The sequence below is a fragment of the Nasonia vitripennis genome (assembly GCF_009193385.2).
Source record: "Nasonia vitripennis strain AsymCx chromosome 4 unlocalized genomic scaffold, Nvit_psr_1.1 chr4_random0006, whole genome shotgun sequence".
Taxonomy (NCBI): domain Eukaryota; kingdom Metazoa; phylum Arthropoda; class Insecta; order Hymenoptera; family Pteromalidae; genus Nasonia; species Nasonia vitripennis.
Window position 1 is genome coordinate 212,257 of NW_022279641.1, and position 17,375 is coordinate 229,631.

Genomic DNA, 17,375 nt, shown 5'->3' on the forward strand with positions numbered 1-17,375 from the left:
AGCGTTTAGAGTGTGAGAACACGAGATTGCATCTTCGGTCGCTACGTGTTGTAATTTAAAGGCCATTTCAAGAAAACACTCAATGCCATTTGTCATTGAAGTTTTTACTATTTTATAATAAAGTACAGATTTGCCCCATAATTACATGTATAGTATTTTTATTTATTTTAAGAAAGATACATATGCTAATTTTATCGCAACGCTCACTCGGTACAATGTCGAATCGCATACATTTTTATTTAATAGTCTACGATATTCATTATCTGCTTTTCTTGTTTGTATAAACTTATTTGCCATTTTAGCACAACTTTTTTGTAGAGTTGATTTTCTGTTATTATCATTATAGAGTTTTGTTGGCTAATAGCTATGTGTATAATAAAATTGCTGCTACAATTTTGTTTATATTGAAGCAAGTAGTATTCAGACCATATAAACAAAGCTAATCGTGGAGAACAAATATGGCAAAGTAACAATCTATTATGTGTACGAATAAATTCGTCCATATTTGACACCCACTTTCACTTTGAAATATAGCTTAATCCTAGCCGCCACAAGTCACAAAAGATAAGTATTATCACTGATTGAACCTGATTAATACATGTGATTTCAATTTGTATTGTAACTAGATAGCAACAAAAATTATTTCATTGATTTTAATTTAAAGATGTATGCATCTAACAATGTTTTATTTTAATTTTTTGTCCCCTATAACAATTAAATCATTAAGTTTCAAGTTTTAGTTAAATGTGTGTGCGCGCGCACACGTATGTGCGTGTGTATTGAAACATAAGAAAATCGTTGCATTCAAATCATTTTTAGTCTGATTACTTCTTATAGAAAATTTATCAATACTTGGAAATTCAAGTGCGCTTTGCGTTCTCCTTATCATGTCATAAATAAAATTAAAATTTTGCCGCCTGCTGAGCACTGACAGTTTAAAGCGTTTGTAGGTTGTTACGTAAATATACCGTCCTCCATCCGAGAGACGCACTTTTACTCCCTTTACGATCCTTTTTGCCACCCGTCATAAAACGTGAGCAGGGATTTTCCCAAGCGCACTAATCCTTAGGACCTCAGCACCCGAGCCCTCTTCCTGCAGCACATCTGGGTCCTTACCCCCCCCCCCCTCTCTCTCTCTCTCTCTCTCTCTCCCTCCCAAAAACTACTTGGTGTGCAGCCGAGGATGAAGCTGCTTGGATCTGAGTCTACATCTAAGCTTCCACCCGGAATGATCTACCTTGTCCCGTACACACTTTTAACGCGGCCTATTGTCGGTCGCAAGCCCGAAGAAAACGCAGAGAGAAAGTGTTGTTAATAATTGTAAAATCGTCCTCATTTAACAAATCATAATGGCGCGCTTGAAATCGAACTATAAATTCTAAAGACGAAACGAACCGACCTTATATTCCCGGACGCGGAACGCGGGAGGAAACCAGACGTTTCAAGGTTATGTAATACTATTCGCATTTCTAATTCGCATTCCTAAATTCTTGTACCAGGCGACCGATTATCAATTAAATGCTTCACAACAAAGCCCATAACTTCTTTAGGAGAGCATTTAGAAAAAAATGCTTTTTGATTCGAAGAAAAACATTTAAAACTCGATTATCCATATATATACATGCAGACAGTCTATATTATGCAAATACCAGAATTTTTTATCTGGTACAAATGTGACATTTGCATTCCGTTTATGTAAATATAATATAACAATTTGCTACGTATTTTATGAATCTCAGAAACTTATTTGTTTAAAAAATTCAATGGCACACATAATTCTTTATTTTTTAATTCATTACACGGGAAGAATCCCGGTAAATCTATACCACACTCCAGGAAAAATGATCGCCAGGTAATTTTTATCAAAACGTCGTGTGTATCGTAGGAGCAATTTTTATAGGGTGGGGGTGTGTAATTTTTATGGGAAAATCCTCTCTCCATATATACTATTATAGAAACTACGAATTGACAGTAAACAGAAAAAATATGACAGTTTTACACAAGTTATTACAAAAACATTTTTTTTAATAAAAAACAAAATAAGTCATTAAATATCGAATCTATATTAAATGACTACGATTTATGCAAAAATCTATTAAAAAAAAAAAAACAAATATAAAATAGATAGTGATTTTACTGTTATAGTTTTGAATTGAACGGTATTGTCTATTAATGAATATAGCCACAAAAATAATGCCGATGAAAAAAGATGTTCGCGAGACAAAAAATAAGAAAGAAATCAGCGTTAAGCGCATTAGTGACTAATGATCTATTGTCAAACAAAAAACTAGCTATTATTCTGCGCTGTAATGCATCATTACTCTTGTTATTATAAACATTTAATGTTAAAAGCAATACAGACAAGTATTTAAAGACATTAGCTTGCCTTTTAACCTAAACTACGATTTTTTCAAACATCCTAGACATTTGTAAGTTTCAACTTGTTTGAATAAAATTTCAATCAACAAAATTCTCTATGCTATTTATAAGACTGAGAATCTTTACCTTTTTGTAGAGCTTGATCCAGGTTTGATCCCCTTTGATATCAGTGTATTGAAGACCAAAAAACCAGACCTCCCTTAATCCAATAGTTTTGACGACCTGGTCGAATAGCTGTTTGCCGGTGGTAATTTGCTGGATAGCAAATTCCAACTCGGCGTCCATCGTCGTCACCCGCACGTTCATCTTTATTTTCCCATGGAACAGATATAAAATGCCAATATAAACACGAATGTACCCATATGCAAAAGCTCTCTCTCTCTCTCTCTCTCTCTCTCTCTCTCTCTCTCTCTCTCTCTCTCTCTATCTCTCTCTCCCTCCCCCTCTCGCCCCCCACCCTCTCTCTCTCATATAACCAGACGCCCGCGTGTGAATGCGTGCAGTAAGGGGTATCACACGTAAAAAGGAATAGCGAGGAATAGCAGCTGACAGCCAATCAGAAGTAAGCGTTAAACGGACTTGTTCCTTATTGAGGTAGTGGGGAAAGAACATGAAGGAATGAGTCCGTTTAAAGATTGCTTCTGATTGGCTGTCAGCTGCTGTTCCTCGGTGTACCTTTTTACGTGTGATAGCCCTAAAGAAAAGGATATTAGTGCGCATTCACTCACACGCACTCGTATATTCGGGAATTCGAGCACTGACAACACCGACAGATTTTTTTAGGAGAATTGTTTGTGTTCAATATACTAACTTGGGCATGACTTCTAATAATTTTTATATCAATTTACTATGAAGCAAGCTAACGTCAAAAAAAATTACACAAAAAAAACATCAAGAATGAGAGGAAACAGGTTGCTTACCATCTTGGAACTAGCGACCATGTTGCTGAGTAAGAGTAGTTTATGAGAGCAGTGTTAATGCGTTTGCTTGCAAAAAGTAAATGACGCCCCTTTTCAAGCTCGATTCGTAGAAAACAAATGCTTAAAAATTATGCCGATTTCGTGCAAGATGCGAACAATGGTACCGAAGAGCTATGGGGCAAGCGCGAAGCATCGGTGGCGGTGTTGGCAGCGTCCCTCAAGCTTCTGTGAGCCTAGTACATTTTGGGACCGCCCTTCCACTAACGCTTTTGGCCTCGAGAGACCATGTGATTGGCTCAACCTCCGGTGCTGCCGCTGCTGCGAACTATTGCCGCGAACTCGCGAGTCGCGACTCTACTGGCTCTATGTATACGTGTATAGGTATCTATGCGTGTAGCCTGTAGGTCCCGTGCCGACATAACCGACAAATCCAATGCACTAGTACTCGTCTCGATTCTATATAATATACTCACTCTCAAAGCCGCAGAATGAAATAAAATTTTTTACAGCTAATGTCTAATTTACCTATTCCGTTAACAATGCACTCGTTACATTATACATACGGGTTTGTGTGTGTGTGTATATGTATGTATGTGTGTGTATGTGTGTGTGTGTTAACGAAAATTCGTTTGTTCGAAATTACACTTACCAATTTCGGCATCTTGACGCTCGTCTGTTATGCTGTCAAGTGAACTCAAGCTATAAAAAATAAATCTGAAAAAAAAACACTTGCTGATTTTCGAGAAAGGGAAAAAGACGAAAGATCGTCCATACAGGTATCAAGAGGCCGTATGCTATAAACCGTAATGACAGAAAGAGAGAGGGAAAGAGATACTTATGTCGACAGCTACACGTAGATAAAATTGAGAAAGCTAAACTGATGCAGGAAGAAACGTAACCTATATCTCATTGCGGGATTAATTCATGCAACCCATAACTAAAAGCACAAGAAAAAGACAAAATGATTGCTAAGTTTAATAATTGCTGGCGGTGTAAAAAATGGTTCAAAATCGGGTGTCACGAATTAGATGTAGACGGTAAAAACTGATGAAAAATTGAGGCCAAACTGTAAGCTTAGGAAGTCAAAAAAGAAAAGGCTGAACCGAATTTTAAATGTAACCACAGAAAATAATACGAATAACAGTAGTAACTCACGATATTCGATCGTAATTAGCTGCTTGATTCCTGCACGTAGTCCTAGCTTATTTATCTTGGAATACTGAGTGACGAATGATGGTTCGCAACACAGCAATATTATACATGCAGCGAACTCGACTCTGAGAATCTTGCGCGCAATCGACGATCCACACCCAAACTCCCGTCACGTTGAACAAATACTGACACCTCATTCGAGCAACATGGCGCCGGTCCAACCACTATACCACGGTCTACAACCGTACAGGTGGCCCAATAGACAAACACCCACAACTCTTAACATGTACGCTGCTCAAGTGCTGACACCCAGCATATGTTTTCACAGTTCACTTTTAAAATGTAAAAGTACTTGATCTACAGCATTTTTTTTAGAAATTTCAAATTTCCCTATTACACTTTTGTCAGCCAGAACTACTTGTTCTATTTTCACACTTTAATCATTGAATTTAAATAATTCCTATATGAATCTAGCTTTATTTTCTTCTTCCCGAATGTATGTGTACATTAATCTTGTATGTATGTAACACACGGATGTACTACACTTCAACACTATACAGTCTAGTCTACACTTGTACTGTACCGTACGTATCTGTGATCGGTTCAGTTTCTGCAGTATCGTGTGACCCGTGCGTAGTGCGGCTATCGTGCTCGATCGTGTCCGTAAAAGCCAGTCAAAATGGTCAAGTGCCGAGTCAAATGTGTCTGACTCAATTAACCAGTTTAAAAAGTTCAAATAGTAATTAATTTAAAAATAAGCAGCCCTGTATAATATAATTGTAAACGTTATCTTAATGTTTGAGGTTAAACATTTTATATAAAGCGGTACAATTTCGTTTATGTTAGAGCTGTTTCGTTTCTGCTTGAGAAAAAAATATTCAATAATTAATTCATAAACAATATAACTACAGGTCTCGAATATTCTTAATCCTATAAAAACTTTAAATGATAAACGCTGTTATCAATTACATATACGTGCAAGTAAATGTCAGCTTTAATATAGTTTGTTTATTTCTTATAGATAAAAGGATTAAGTGCATAATTAGTTAACATATTAAGTAAAAATTTAAATAAAAAGTAGAGTCTATTTTCGCGACCGATGGCAGTATTAATAAATGTTAAAGTTATATATATTAAAGTAATATAACAATAGCTTTACTTAATATTTTACTAGAACTAGAATCACGACTATGTTTTCGAGTCATACATTGTATATTTTGACACTCTTATTCAGATGATAAAAGTTATCTTAGACCATTCAAGATTTGAAATTGTCGAAGAACTTATATGCTATTTGAAATATTACACACTTGATTTACAAACTCTTATAAAACTATTTTATTCTATTTGTATTTTGTGACATCGTAGCTCCATATGCTTATTAAAAAAACAAATAACTTGCATGTTTGGTATCTAAAAACCATAAGAATTTATTTTATGAATATATCTATAGTAGTTATAACAATCATATAACTATATGAGCCCAATATACATACCATTCATGGTGATAAAATCTATAAAAAAACAAAATAATATACATATAATGTAAAAAGATGCAACTACACACTATTTAGCATTAAGCAAAGGTAAGCAACTATAACACTGTATCAACATTAAACAAGCAAATTTATTGACAAAATATCAGGTATGCGCAAAAAATGCAGGAATTCCCTAAGCAAATTTTTTATTTTTTTATTGCAGTAGTTTATTACTTTGTGACATACGTACCTATAATTGTGACACAATGTTTTTTTCGAATAAAAATCTAACAAAATGAATAAGAATCATAAAAAATGTAAAATAATGTGAAGTTGTGAACATATACAATGCAAAATAATCGAACTATAAAAACCAATCATCTTTTTATTATTGTTCCTTCTTTTGCAATTGTTATTAATATGTTCATAACATAGTCTCATATATAGTGTCATTATAAAAGGCCGTAAATTTATTTTTTAAACCGGGCGTAAAGAGCCCGGTTTATTATACCGCGGTTTTTCTGTTATTTATTCGCATAGTCGTCATTTTCTTTGGCCAAATCAACATAATTAACGAAAAAAATTGCATTTTGCAACACAATGGCAGAAAATGACTAAGTAGAATATGAATATATGTGTGTGTGTGGAGAGAGAGAGAGAGAGAGAGAGAGAGAGAGAGAGAGAGAGAGAGAGAGAGAGAGAGAGAGAGAGAGAGAGAGAGAGAGAGAGAGAGAGAGAGAGAGAGAGAGAGATTTCATATCGTACTAACAAAGACCAGCGCGCTACGCGCGCAAAGTTTTGTTGCCCAGTTCGTTACTTGACCTCTAAAACTTTACTTAAAATTTTACAATCCTTTCTTAAAAAAGTGATACGGGAAAAGTAAAGCCGCTGAAAATGCTAAATTCAAATTTCTGATTCAAAATGATTTAAAAATAATGATTTTATTGTTATAATTGAAATTACATTTTAAATTTTGGCGCCATTTAACACAGATATCGCTTCATAACCAATAAACCATATGGCAACCAATCAGAATCACGTATTAAATGCTTCACAACATCAAATGCTTCAAAACATAGGCCATCACTTTTTTTAGGAGGGATTTGAGAAAACTCGTTGTTTATGACCCCCCCTACCCCAGCCTATAAAAGTATATGTTTTGTAATAATAAAAATACTGACCGATGTATTTTAATTAGCTCTATCCAAAAACATCGCCAGATTAAACTGCTCCACCTTATATTTCTAATGAAAAATCAATAAAGATTTGGGAAAAAAAATTAATTATCTTAATTTTGATACAGCCATATCTTTTTAAATAAACAATATTTCAAACTGCTCCAAACTGCTCCAAACTGCTCTACATCCATATAATACTGCTCCATAGTAATTTTTATCGGCTCCGCTATAGTTAACTGCAAAATAAGTAAAATTCATTTTGTCAGAAATGAGCTGACAAAATGACAGAAATGAGCTGATAAGAAGGAGATTTTTAGTCAAAAAATCTGTGATAATCTAAGAAATAGCGATGGTAGTTTTATAATACTTCTTATAGTTAATACAGTGGCACCTAAGGCAGAATCTAAAATAAAATACGTTTTCATTAAACACCATTGGCAATAAATAATAATAAAAAAATTTATTTCGTTAGAAACTTAGTTTGTAACACATGTATTCTTTACCTTAATTTAAACTTTATCCCGGCAATACGGCAATGAATGAGATCCGCGCCTGCGCGCTACGAGCTTCAGTCAGCTCATTTCTGACAAAATGAATTTTACTTATTTTGCAGTTAACTATAGCGGAGCCGATAAAAATTACTATGGAGCAGTATTATATGGATGTAGAGCAGTTTGGAGCAGTTTGAAATATTGTTTATTTAAAAAGATATGGCTGTATCAAAATTAAGATAATTTATTTTTTTTCCCAAATCTTTATTGATTTATTTCATTCATTAGAAATATAAGGTGGAGCAGTTTAATCTGGCGATGTTTTTGGATAGAGCTAATTAAAATACATCGGTCAGTATTTTTATTATTACAAAAAATATACTTTTATAGGCTGGGGCAGGGGGGGTTTGGTTATGTAGATTCCGACACCACCGATAGAGCCGGCGACAGATAGAGACATATTGAATATACGGAAAATCACGTGAGCACGTCATATGACAGTCAAGAGATCAGGTACCTCCCTAAGGCTGCTTAAGGTCCCCAGTTTAGTTCAGCTTCGGGCAGTTTGTCTGAATTCCCACACAGACCGAATTTGAGTCTTTTCTCGGTTTTCAATAATAGCCGTCGGATTCCGAATTCGATTAGTAGACAAAATGGGAATTCGTTCACTTTTAGTTTACATCCTGCTTGCACAGCTGTACAGCGCGATCTGGGCAGTTAACGCCGTTCCGGTTTTGCTCTGGAGTGGTCAATCCTCCAGCCCCAGCCTTATCAATCCTTTGCACAAGACGTCAAGGTCTGAATTTGAAGCTCTTCTTTCTGATAGATTAGGCAAGAACCAGCCACCTATGCTCGTCTTTGTCAAAGACAATTTCTGTATCGAAGATATTAAGCATCATAAAGAGGTGAGACAAACTTGAGCCAACTATACAGATAAAATCATTATTTTCTAGAATTGATAAATTTAACTTGATTACAATATAATTGTTCTCTACTGTCTAGAGTTTACAACAACTAAATGATGTCGGCACACTCACTTGTCTCACATCAGTTGAATCAGCACTGCATGTATTTGAAAATTTATTATCTTACAATGTTACTCAAGAAGACAATATAGACTCACTCAGTGAAGCTCAACTGGCTGTGGTGCAAACTAATGATCTCAATGCTATTCCTGAAATATATAGCATGATACAGGAATCTAGTCCTAATTTAATAGTTGCTCTAACTGGAAAATCTTGTGCATACTCTTCGTTGGAAAGAGTACGGAGGGCTGCTGGAAACAAATTATCGACCACTGAATCATTAGGTTTACGTATACAAGATAAAGGAGTCCTATTCTACTCTAATGGATATCCTAGAGTGCAGGTATGCAAGTATTAGTTTGATATTCATTTATAGCGATTAAAATTGATTGTGGATTTTTTCTTGGATTGATAGCAAGTTTTTATTTTTCCAGTTGAATTCAACAATATATCAACTGTCAGCCCCAACATTTGTGAATCCAGTTGTTAACAAGACCCATCAAGATCTATCCATGAATTTTAGTGTTGTTGGCGATAAAGCAGAAATTGATAAAATCACCTTGACCGCTTATTTCAGATTAATCAAGGGATATACAATTCTCAAGCATATAGGTTTCAGGATTGATGGAAAAGAACGTGAATTTCTTCTTAAAAGTAAACAAGACATTTATTTTCCAAACAAGTTTTCTTATCACTGCGGATTGGACTCCATTTTCACTTATAAATCGGAATCAGAAGCTATTTCTATAATTATATCTAACATACAAGTACAAACGAATGCAACAGTATTTGGAGATGCGTATGATTGCATTGGCTTCATGAGTATTCCCATATGGACTGGAATTTTCGTTACTGCTATTTTAGCTCTGATTATGATTTGGGGTTTAACAATGATCATGGATATACGCACAATGGATCGTTTTGATGATCCTAAAGGTAAAACCATTACAATTTCAGCTCAAGAGTAAGAATGTGAATAAATGTGTAAATAAATGTTACTATCAATTTTGAAAATCAACTTTATATGTTGTCTGATACAAGAATTCAAGTCAAAAATTTCATTTTTTATTTTAACATATGTCTTATAAGATTATGCTAACTTTTTGTTATTGCATCAATAATAGCAATGGCAGGTTATTAAATAATGTTACAAATACAACTAGTTTGAGTTGAAACAAAATACCCACTAGAAATAATGATATTTGGTAAATTATTTTTACTTTTGATGTAAATGTTAATAAAAACGAGTGATTAAATGCATTTTAATCGATAAAGTGTTAAATCTAAAATTGAAAAATTCAAGTAAATAATTTTATATTTCAAAGCATAAAATAGAATATGAAAATCCTCGAATAGTTTAACCTGTTAAGCAACTGCTGTTGTAACATAAATGTTCTTATACATCCAAACATGTGTACAATCAATGTTTTTTAAGGCCCCCCTTTCTCCAAAAACGTCCGTCCCTTTGCGATGTATTTTTAAAACAACTACAACACCTAGAACCTTCAAAAAAATATATGAAATTGTTTCATATGTGCTTTATGCGCGAAAGCAAGTTAGAATGCATCTGTAAGGTAAAACATAAACAAAGAATAATTAATAAATGCGTTATCATAGCTATCGGATCTTAATATGTACAACATGTCAACTCGTTGCCATAGTAGCAAATTTTTGCGTTTGACAGCTCCTGGAAAAGTAATTATAAATGACTTGTATACATTTTCTAGCTCATGGAGACATTTCAGCTCGCTTCCGCGCACAAAGCACATATCAAACAATATCATTTACTTTTTTCAAGGCCCATAAGCGCAGTAGTTTTTTCAAAAGTACATCGTAAAGAGAAGTACAATTTCCTCCTTCACTATATATTTGCAGCGACATGCTTAAGGGCCCTTAATAGTAGTATTAATTTGGAGAAAAACTAAAGTCATATTAGTTATTAATTTATAGAAAAATTTACACAATGTACAATTTTATTTAAAATGTATAATTCAGTAAACTTTATTACAAAGTATTATTCTTAATTTTCTATAACTCCTTTATGTTTATGCCAGACATACACAAAAGTACTAAACTTGAAACTTTTATTCCCCATATATGAAAATGATCTAGATAATTAAAAATATAGACTAGGAATGACCAAGTTTTGTTTCTAGTCATGGATCAATCTAAAATATGGTGTATTTACTTAATTACAAATACTTACTTACACACACACACACACACATACACACAGTGATCACATTTTAATAATTTATAGTGTAATCTGAAAATTGAATGTTTTATTTGAGAAATAACCATGTATTTTTCGATTTATGAGCTACTGTACTGATGTTAATATAAAGTGTAAATTTCACAATGTTTCATTTGCATTTTTATCCCTTATACTTTCTTAAAATCAAACTTTCGGTTATAAGCGATATATAAATTATGCTTTGATTTTTTCTGTACAAAGTTGAAATTGATTGTATAATTTATAACTTTTGTTTATTAAGAATTAAATAATATAAAACGATTTGAAAAAAAACGCAATACAACATATTATATTACTCACATACATCTAATCAAATTAAGTACTTTCATAAAAATAAAATATAGTTTAAACTCAAGTTTACACATTTTATTAAAATTGGGACCTATGATTAATATTGCTACAAAATTAGGTAAATAATGCATTATTTACAAAGCATGCATCTATCACTTTAACTTTTCGATACACATTTTAATGATTTTGATAAAAAAATTATAATCAAAAAAATTGTAAAAATGTGATTTTGATGCATTATTATCTGTTAATATTACTGAATAGTTTGATTTTCAAACTCAAAACATATTCTTACATAATTTTTTACAAGTTATAAAAAAATACTCTTTAGTATAACTAATTAATCATTCTCAGACTTCCTTCGCTTTTTTATACGTGGACTTTCTAATTCATGTGGACTGGATGTAACATGAGTCCATTTTCTTTTCAAACTTGTATCTGCCATTTCATTGCTAATACTAGCAGCTGTTCTTGTTTCCCTTCTAAATGATCCTTCTCCTGTAGCTTGCACCAAAACCTGTACATAATGTTATTTTTAATTTAATAAATCTTATTTATCAGATATTTATAAGTTCTACAAATAATGATAAATAAAATGTTTCCACTAACTTTTTTTGTACTTTAAAAAATTTAAATCAAAGAATTCACCTGCATATGTTGAAGACATTCTTCTTGCATTTCTAATGTCATTTTATGAATACGTGTATTGTGCTTGTTAAACATAATTGCATTTTGAAACATGAGCATAACATCTCTCTGAAAATGCATTGTTGATCTAATTGTACCGTTATCAATGTTTTTTTTAATTGTATATAAATCCATGGGCCTGAATATAATAGAATGATAGCCAGGTGCTTGATCTTCAGTAATTGGCCTCAAAAATATAGAAGCATATCTATTTGTAGACAATCTATTATAGACAAGCATTATTGATTTTTTCCAAGCTCGATAGTCAGCAGTTTCTCCACTCGTTTCTATTTCTGATTCACTATCTACTGTGGTATTTTGTTTTTTTGAATAGGTTTTCATAGCTCTTCCTCCACTTAATTTACTCAAAGTTGATTCTTCTTCATCGAGTTCATCTACACTTGTGATAAATTCTGAGCTCCCTTTCCTCAAAGTTTCATTATTAATTTCTCTTTTTATTGTGTCTTCTTTTTCTTTCTTGCATTCATTGTCTTCATTATCCTCTTTCTTTGGTTCAAATTTTATTTCAACCTCATCTTTAAAATACTCTACATCTTTTATATCTGTTCTATCCACTACTTCATCCATTATTTCTTTCTTTATTTCGACATTTGGCAATATCGAATTATTTTGTATGCTATCATTACTTTTCTCTATGTGGATCACAGTGTTCGCTTCTTTTATTATTGTCTCGTCGATTTCTTGCTTTTTTACTTCTATTTTTGACAAGGATTCAACGATCAATTCATTAGGACTCTGGGTGATCATCTTATTTGCATTTTCCTGTTCCTTAGAAGTGGATTCTATTAGTGTTTCCACATCCTTGACAATTTCATTGATAATTTTAGAAACACACATTGATGATTCTAGTACGTGCTCAGAGCACATTTCTTGTTCACACTTTTTTGAAACACCTACATTCTTTTCTATTGATTTGCCTTCCTGTAAATTATAATTACCAATTTAAAAAATAAATACAAATAAATAACAAAAGACACTAACATATATCAAAAACCACATTTCTTACCATTAGATTTGAATTTATTGCTTTATCTTTGTTTTCTGAGTGCTTAGTAGAATCACATATTGATTCTTCCATTTCTTCTTGTTGTTCATTTTCTTTACCCATAGAAATATTTTCAACTTGAGAAAACATGTTTTTGTCCAATTCAGTGCTGTTGTCTATTGTTAAAATAGGCTTTTCACTTTTGACTATTTGCACTATTGCTTTGTCATGACTTGTTACATTATCATCAAGGATACTATCATCAATATCATTTTGATAAACCTCGTCTAGTTTAATAAGTGATTGGTTTTCTATCAAAGCACCTGTTTTTTCTTGCAATGAATCAAATGAATCAATTTCATTCTGTGTCTTATTTACGATTTCTTGTGTGAATTTTGTATCAGGTTTCAAATCTTGTAGATCTTTATATTCCATAATACCCTTATTTGCATCAACTGCTGGGAATATTATATCTATATTTTCTTCTTGCTCTTGCATTTGTAAATCAGCTTTAGTTTCTACAGTCCTAATTGAAGTACCTATAATCTCTGCAATATTAGACGTACTAGAATCTATTTCTCCAATAGAAATTTCGCTTGTAGGAGAATTAGATAAAGAAACTGGTTCATCAACATTTCTTGGTTCTGGACGTTCTTTAATTATTGATGATAACATAGGTAGATTTGAATTATCAGTAATTTCAGTTGTTTTCATTGGTACTTCAAGCATCTGAGGACTACTTGTTATTTCTTCTTTGATTAATTCTTCTATGTCCCCAATCATTTCATTTATTTCATCCTTATCCAGTTGAATAACTTTTGGCATGACTTCATCAATAGGATTAGATATAATCTGAGGTATTTCATTACCTGGTAGGTCTGAATGTGAAATTGCTTGCTGTACCTGTGTTATTTGTGTAACACTTCCTTGCATTGATCTATTTGATCTTGTTTGTATTGTATTGGCCATTTGCGAAGAATTTTGTAAGTTTTTAGAGCTTACTGAAGCAGCTGCGTTTTGTAGTTGCAAAGTACGTTGTGCATTAGCAGAAGGTTGTTCTAATAACATGGATAATGTTGGTGCAGTAGCCGAAGGACGTTCTTGACCTGTATTAGGAATAACATTTGAGACTAATTGGTGTAATTGTTGTGATACATTTTGTATAACTACTGGACCAGGTACTTTTGGACTAGAGCATAAAAGACTTGCAATAGTTGGCGAACCCGCTGCTTGAGTTGGTATCTGCATTTGAGTTGTTGGACTTGGTGATTTTAACAAGCTAGTTAAAAGAGATGATCTTCCACTTTTGCTTTTATTCTCTTCTTCATCAATATTTGCATCTGTTACTTCTTGAATCTGAGTTGAATTATTACTATTTTTCTTTTGGAGATTTTGAACATTAGGCGTTTGCGATAGCTGTTGCTCCTTATTGTGTTGCTGTTTAGTTAACCATTCTCCCTGAATTTTTGATTTTTGTTCTTGATCCTTTTCTTCTTGCTGAATTGTAAGCCATATCTTTTTGAGTTTTTCATCTGATATTGTTCCATTTTTTAAAAGACTAAGCTCATTTTTTAATTGTAAATACTCTTCACGTTGACTGCTCAAAGTGTTAGATAGCTCAGATATACGATCTTGAGTTAAACGTCTGACAATAGATTCACTTGTTGTTTCGCCACTTTCTCTTTTTTTTCTTTTTGGTATATCAGCATTTTCCAAAAGATAAGCGTACTGCTGTGCACAAGACTTTTGCGAAAACCAATCTGGTGGTCTTGTTGAATCTCTATCAGCAATTGGTTTTAAAGAACGAGAAACACTCATCCAATTTTGATCTCCTGATTTTAGAACACTTGATGCAAGACATAGTTGTTCTCTTATATTCCATATATCAGTTGGTGCTCTTTTTAACTTTAATCCTAAAAATGCAAATATAAATATAAAAGAAAGGTAATTGAATGATAATTTTGTATATTCTTAATAAATAAGAATAGAGCAGTTGCGACTGTGATCAAAATAAATAAATACTTTTTGTATGTATAACTGTTAGTTATGTGTTATAACTTGTACTTTGGCATATTGTATTAAATAATAAACCAGAATTGGTTATATGGCTAATGGCTATGCAATCTGTTATTCCAAATTAAAATAACACCAATTGTCATAAGTATAAAATAGCAAACAATAAAGTCATATAACCTATTTTTCTCAAATTGTTACATGCTTAAGTATTTTTATTGCATACCAAAGATACGTATTACGTACAAAAAGTGCGTATTTATTTATAGCAAGGAAATGTAATAAAAATAAATATTAACAAACTTTTAGACATTTACAAATTATAAATATAATACATGTTGACTACAATGTATTTTTTAATAACAAAAACAAGATACTTACTTTCCTGAACCGATGTCATTATTTATTTCATTTAATTTCTGATACGCCCAATATTGTTAATAGTACTACACCGAAATACCGTGTTCGAGGCGTATTCGAGACTTTGAGGGCTTCTTGAGGCTGGTTTGAGGGCTGAGGGTGGGGCCTCTCTGGTGAGGCCTTCAGCTTCTCGAGTAAACTCTCAAAGTATAAAATAAAAGTATGTATATAAGACACTCAGCGCTGCCCTGCGCTGAGATACTATTCTATTTGTGGTTAGTGGCATCAGGGGCCTTAGGGCTATCACATGTAAAAAGGTAAGCAATCTTTAGGGGTATCACACGTAAAAAGGAATAGCGAGGAATAGCAACTGACAGCCAATCAGAATTAAGCGTTAAACGAACTTGTTCCTTATTGAGGTGGTGGGGATAGAACATGAAGGAATGAGTCCGTATAAAGATTGCTTCTGATTGGATGTCAGCTGCTATTCCTCGCTATTCCTTTTTACGTGTGATACCCCTAAAACGGACTGATTCCTTCATGTTCTCTCCCCACCACCTCAATAAGGAACAAGTCCGTTTAACCGCTTACTTCTGATTGGCTGTCAGCTGCTATTCCTCGCCATTCCTTTTTACGTATATACCCCTTATTGTCTAAGCGTGTCGAGCGGTATACGACACACGAGACGTACGAGATAGCGACATACAGATGAGGATATAAGGCTTTGTCCACAATCACCCGTATACGTTATATATATATATATATATATATATATATATATATATATATATATATATATATATATTTATATTTATATTTAGTTATATATATATATATATACGTTTGAGCCAAAGTTTTTACCGCGCTGCACATTGTTCTTTTAAAATAGAGACGAGAAAATTGCTAAAATATAACAAATTAACCAATAATTAAATAATCTATCTAAAATCAAGCGCATGCGCATTAGCATCATTTGACCGTCTCTGTGTCGTATGTCGCTCGAGACGCTTAGACAATAAGGCTCTGTACGGCCAAGAGATTGGCTATATGCAGAGTGCAGACAGTAGAGGCCAGAGATCGCCTATAAGCAGTGGAATTTTACTCCCAATTTAGCGTTGGATACCGGATGTGCAGAAACGCACCCGGTAGCTAACTTCAGACCGCACTAACATTCGGCGTACGAAACTATAGCATATAAACATTCGCCGTTGCACGAGATACGGGATTGTTCGGAAAAATTGTATCGACTATCAATTGATATAATTTACAAAGTACAGGAATAAGAATTATAACAATATTAAAGGAATTTCTTAAAATGAACTTTCTAATGAAAATAGACAATATAACCTCTTCTACACTTTTATCTAAAACTAAAGCTCCCAAACCCACCTACCCTGCCCAGAGCGAGTTTCATAAATAGATACGTCGGCACATTGGAGGAAGGCGAGCTGCGAGCTACAAATCTAAAACCAAAATGCTTAAACTCACCTACCCTACGTGGAGCGCGTTTAATAAAAATAAAGTCGGAAAATCGGGGGTAGGCGAGCGACTACAAAAAACAAATCTAAATTCGAAGTCCTTGAACCCAGCTACCCCACGTGATGTGTGTTTTAATCGTGTTTTAATAAGAGGATTCTTTTACAAAATTAAGTCGGCACATCGGCGGAAGGCAAGCGACTGCGTGCAACAAAAATAAAACCAAAGCTCCCAAACCCACCTACCCTGCTTGCAGCGCGTTTAATAATAAAACACGTTGGCACATCGAAGAAAGGCGAGCGACTGCGAGCTACGAATCTTACACCAATTAAAGCTCCCACGGCAAGAAACAAATCTAAAACCAAGTGCTAAAACCCGTCTATCCTAATCGCAGTGAGTTTAATAATGAAATACGTCGGCACATCAGAGGAAGGCAAGCAAATCTATAACCGAAATGCTTAAATTTACCTACCCCACGTACATCGAGTTTTAAAAAAATTCGTAGCCACATCGGAGGATGCCGAACGACTGTGAGTAAAAATTTTAAAAACAAAGTTTAAAAACCCATCTACTCCATGCGCCTTCTATTCTTGCTCTCTCTCGCCTCCCTTGATGTGCCATATTTTTTAAAACAAAACTACAATAAAGAATTTTGGCGCGTGGAG

At 33.5% G+C, this 17,375-nt stretch overlaps 3 protein-coding genes across 10 annotated transcripts in view; 1 reads left to right on the forward strand and 2 right to left on the reverse strand.

Moving 5' to 3' along the window:
• Positions 1-7,066, reverse strand: part of LOC100113606 (moesin/ezrin/radixin homolog 1) — a 46,105-nt gene extending 39,039 nt beyond the window's left edge. For 3 of the 8 annotated variants that reach the window (XM_032601967.1, XM_031928355.2, XM_032601965.1), the window contains exons 1-3: positions 4,455-7,066; positions 3,949-4,013; positions 2,506-2,685 (exon numbers count right to left, since the gene is read on the reverse strand). In XM_032601967.1, coding sequence (XP_032457858.1) covers positions 2,506-2,685; positions 3,949-3,960 — 192 coding nt within the window. In that variant the 5' untranslated portion in view covers positions 3,961-4,013; positions 4,455-7,066. Of the gene's footprint in view, positions 1-2,505; positions 2,686-3,299; positions 3,659-3,948; positions 4,014-4,454 lie in introns of those variants that run through there. The other 5 variants (XM_031928358.2, XM_032601964.1, XM_031928356.2 and 2 more) reach the window with 4 other exon arrangements.
• A 780-nt stretch (positions 7,067-7,846) lies between these two features.
• Positions 7,847-10,984, forward strand: LOC103318045 (V-type proton ATPase subunit S1). Its single transcript, XM_031928359.2, has 3 exons — positions 7,847-8,503; positions 8,601-8,966; positions 9,058-10,984. Exons 1-3 carry the CDS (start codon positions 8,252-8,254, stop codon positions 9,589-9,591), a joined length of 1,152 nt encoding a protein of 383 aa, XP_031784219.1. The 5' UTR covers positions 7,847-8,251; the 3' UTR covers positions 9,592-10,984.
• Positions 10,985-11,229: 245 nt separating this feature from the next.
• On the reverse strand, positions 11,230-15,508 carry Brd8 (bromodomain containing 8). The gene is made up of 4 exons (NM_001161596.1): positions 15,256-15,508; positions 12,883-14,774; positions 11,817-12,797; positions 11,230-11,685 (listed from the first exon to the last, which is right to left on the reverse strand). The coding sequence occupies exons 1-4, from the start codon at positions 15,272-15,274 to the stop codon at positions 11,509-11,511; spliced, it is 3,069 nt and encodes a 1,022-aa protein (NP_001155068.1). The 5' UTR covers positions 15,275-15,508; the 3' UTR covers positions 11,230-11,508.
• Positions 15,509-17,375: the final 1,867 nt, after the last annotated feature.

Coding starts and splice junctions, on each gene's coding strand:
- LOC103318045 (XM_031928359.2), top strand. CDS start 8,252: ATGGGAATTCGTTCACTTTTAGTTTACATCCTGCTTGCACAGCTGTAC. Junction 8,504..8,600: donor ATATTAAGCATCATAAAGAG/GTGAGACAAACT, acceptor TCTACTGTCTAG/AGTTTACAACAACTAAATGA. Junction 8,967..9,057: donor ATGGATATCCTAGAGTGCAG/GTATGCAAGTAT, acceptor TTATTTTTCCAG/TTGAATTCAACAATATATCA.
- Brd8 (NM_001161596.1), bottom strand. Junction 12,798..12,882: donor CAATAAATTCAAATCTAATG/GTAAGAAATGTG, acceptor TATAATTTACAG/GAAGGCAAATCAATAGAAAA. Junction 11,686..11,816: donor AATGTCTTCAACATATGCAG/GTGAATTCTTTG, acceptor CATTATGTACAG/GTTTTGGTGCAAGCTACAGG.